This window comes from Tauraco erythrolophus, chromosome 9, assembly GCF_009769465.1.
Source record: "Tauraco erythrolophus isolate bTauEry1 chromosome 9, bTauEry1.pri, whole genome shotgun sequence".
Taxonomy (NCBI): Eukaryota; Metazoa; Chordata; class Aves; order Musophagiformes; family Musophagidae; genus Tauraco; species Tauraco erythrolophus.
Genome location: NC_141473.1, coordinates 1,704,428 through 1,707,500, shown reverse-complemented (window position 1 = coordinate 1,707,500; position 3,073 = coordinate 1,704,428). Strand labels below are relative to the sequence as shown.

Genomic DNA, 3,073 nt, shown 5'->3' with positions numbered 1-3,073 from the left:
CAACCTGAGGGTTTTTTTTTTTTTTCTTTCCTCTGTCCCTCGCTAAATTAAATATATCAAACATCTGTTCACATCACGCTGCCCTTAACGCCGCGCACACCATTTAATGATGCCAACGCTTCCTCGAACAGCAACCACACACCTTTTTCGCGTTTCAGAACATCCCTCGGTAACGGGCACCTGAATTACTCGCTCAGGTAAATTAGAAATAGGTGCGCTCTATCGCTCCGGCATCCCCCCCCCCGCCCCCCCAAGCAAGGGCAAGACACAAACTCGGTAACTTGCGTGTGAAGAAAAGCGTAAACTTTCTCACCTGTTTGGTCATTGAGTCTATTAGACGAACGTACAGGTCCTGCTCCGTCCTGACTCCTGGGGAGGGAAAGCAGAAACAAATTCCTGTTAGGATTTCGAGAGCGAGCCACCCAAATTACATAATGAAAGTATGAGGTCAGGCAATTAACTGCAAGCAACGGGCAGGGATCGGCACTCGCGCCAGGCTTAAAAATAAAATTAAAATTAAAAAAAAAAAAAAAAAGAAAAGAAAAAGAAAAACGAGCCAGAAATCACCTAATGACAGAGGTCTCGGCGTCTGGCGCTTCGGTGGCCGTGCCCGAGGAGCCCCCCCGGCCCCGGTTTGGAGGGATCACACGCGAGAGCAGCGGCGCTTCGGGCCGCCAACACCGCGTCCCCCCGCGGGCGCGGAAAGCCCGCGGGGCACCCGCTCCGCCTGGGCCGGGCTCCGCTCTACCCGCTCCCCGCGCTCAGCCCGGCCCGGTAATTACCATTAATTCGCAAAAGTGAAAAAAGTCACTGCAAAGTGATGTTCTGCTGGAGCAGCTATCGATCCCCTTTTTTACTTTCCACTTCAAGACCAACCGGTTAATCATGTGAAGTACCATTGACTTATTGATCGTTTATGTTTTGTTTTCCTTATATGCCAAGGAAAGAGCCGTGTTTACACGCGTGTAATTTTAATCTCGAAATCTTTATCTCCTTTTCCAAAAGGCCTCGGAAAGGAAAGTGAGACTTTTCTGCGGCACACGGACGTTCAAAAAGGAGGTAACGACAACTTACCATTGCTATACAATAACTGAAGTTTATAATGAATCCCATTGTTAGTTTTTTCATTGTTTGGCTCCTGCAAGTAACGATAAATAATTACATTTAGCATGAAAAATATCTCCCTCCTCCTGACGCACATTTTTCTCGTCCCTGAAGCGGCTCGGAATTAACAGTTTGCAGAAATTCAGCCCACTTTGTGGAGCGCTGATGATGTCATTATCTCGGTGCAAATATGTCATGTTTAGCCGTTTTCCCCGCGTTAAAACAAGTCGGGGACGCGGCGCTAAGTTTCTAAACCCGGGATCTATTCGGAGCGGCCGTAATAACGGGGAGACCCGCACGTGGTCTGGGCGCCTCTGGAGTCCCGTTAGGGCTGCCGGGGTTGAAAATTATCTTGGAGCAATTAAATCACGCTTAAACGGTTGGGTTTGGGGTTGGTTTGTGTTTTTTGTTTTTTTTTTTTTTTTTAAAAAAATAAGATAACAGGCAGACTTACTTTCTCTTTCTCCACAAAGTCCACAAAAGCTGTTCTCTCAATCTCCACCGGCTGCCCCTGCCTGTCGTACAGAGCTAAGACGAAGTGGAAAAAATTGGATTTTCTGAGATTGGAAGGCGGCTGTTTCTCGAAATGTGCCCGAGCCAGCCCCACGCCGCTGCGGGAGAAAACAAGACAAGGCGTGGGTGAGAGCGGCGGGAAGGGGCGCGCAGGCACCGCGGCCGCGGGGGGATGCGGGGAGCGCGGAGCGGCGCGGAGCGGGGAGGCTGTAACTGAGCCTGGGCGGGCGGGGGGGGAGGTTGGGGGGGAGGGGGGGGGATTTACGGCCGGGATGAGAAATACAGGAGGAGAAAACCGCCGGGAGAGGATTTGGCAGACGTACCTTTGGGCGGCCGTGTTAGCATCCACTACCCCAGCAGTATGCATCCATGAGCGGACGGGATTCATCCCACTGCCCAGCGGTTCTTCTTTCATGGTCGTCCCACCTCGTGGTATATTTTCCTGAATCCCAAACATTAAAACAAATTTGGGCAAAACCAGCTCCTAACCAAAAGGGGTTAAAATTGAGGGAAATGTCAGATACGGGGTGGGTTGGTTGTTGCTTGATTTTCGCTCTCTCTCTCTCTCTCTCTCCTTGGCGACTGGAATATAAGAGATGACTTTACTCCCTGTGATCAGTAGGAGAAAAGCCCAGTTCAAGTCTTGCTTCCTTCTTCAATCTGTCCTGTATTGGCACGACATAAACAATTTACTGAGTACTTCTGTGCAGCGAGTTGGATGGCGTTCCAGTTTGGTGGTTTAAAAAAAAAAAAAAAAAAGGAAAAAAAAAAAAGAAAGAAAAAGTGTAACTGCAGCCGGCGACACTGCGAGGTTGCTTTTTTTTTTTTTTAGGGGGGAGGGGGGGGTAAAAGAATAAATATTTTTGTTGTTGTTTGCAGACGCGCTCAACGTGGTGTCATCCTAGTAAAAACCGCCTCGGAAGGAGAAAAAAAAAAAAAAAAAAAAGCTTCAGGACACTGCTGAATCGACCACTTTCTGGCAAAGCTCTCCTGCTCCAAAAGACAAATAAACGGGGGGGAAAGAGAGAAGAAGGCGGAAAAAAAAAAAAAAAATATGATTACCGCGGAGGTGTTCCCGGTGCACACGGGAGAACGGGGCGCGGGCCCGTGGCGGCTCACGGAATGGACGGAGGCGCGCAGAGCCCGGCCCTCCCTCCCCGAGGAGCGCGCCCTTCCCCGGGAGCCGGGCCCCCGCCACGGCGGGAGAGGTGGCGTCACTGATGACGTAGGCAAGCGGGCGGGCTCACAGCCATATATGGAGCGCGGGGTTCAGCCGCTTGGTGCGCTCCTGCCCGGCAGCGGACCCCCCCCCCCCCCCCCAACCCCGCGGGGGGAGGGGGGGTCCGGTGCCGGGCAGGAGCGCACCAGCGACATTCCCATTATCTTCCTTAAAGTTTCCTTCCAGGAACCATTTCAAGCGCTGAGCCACTGGGACACCCCCCCCCCTCGCCTCCCA

At 51.6% G+C, this 3,073-nt stretch overlaps 1 protein-coding gene across 11 annotated transcripts in view; it reads right to left on the bottom strand.

Annotated features, from left to right (window-relative positions):
• The window catches only part of EBF3 (EBF transcription factor 3), a 120,464-nt gene extending 118,390 nt beyond the window's left edge, over positions 1-2,074 (bottom strand). For all 11 annotated transcript variants that reach the window (XM_086616966.1, XM_086616967.1, XM_086616968.1 and 8 more), the window contains exons 1-4: positions 1,941-2,074; positions 1,559-1,715; positions 1,075-1,138; positions 314-369 (exon numbers count right to left, since the gene is read on the bottom strand). In XM_086616966.1, coding sequence (XP_086473092.1) covers positions 314-369; positions 1,075-1,138; positions 1,559-1,715; positions 1,941-2,074 — 411 coding nt within the window. The remainder of the gene's footprint in view (positions 1-313; positions 370-1,074; positions 1,139-1,558; positions 1,716-1,940) is intronic.
• Positions 2,075-3,073: the final 999 nt, after the last annotated feature.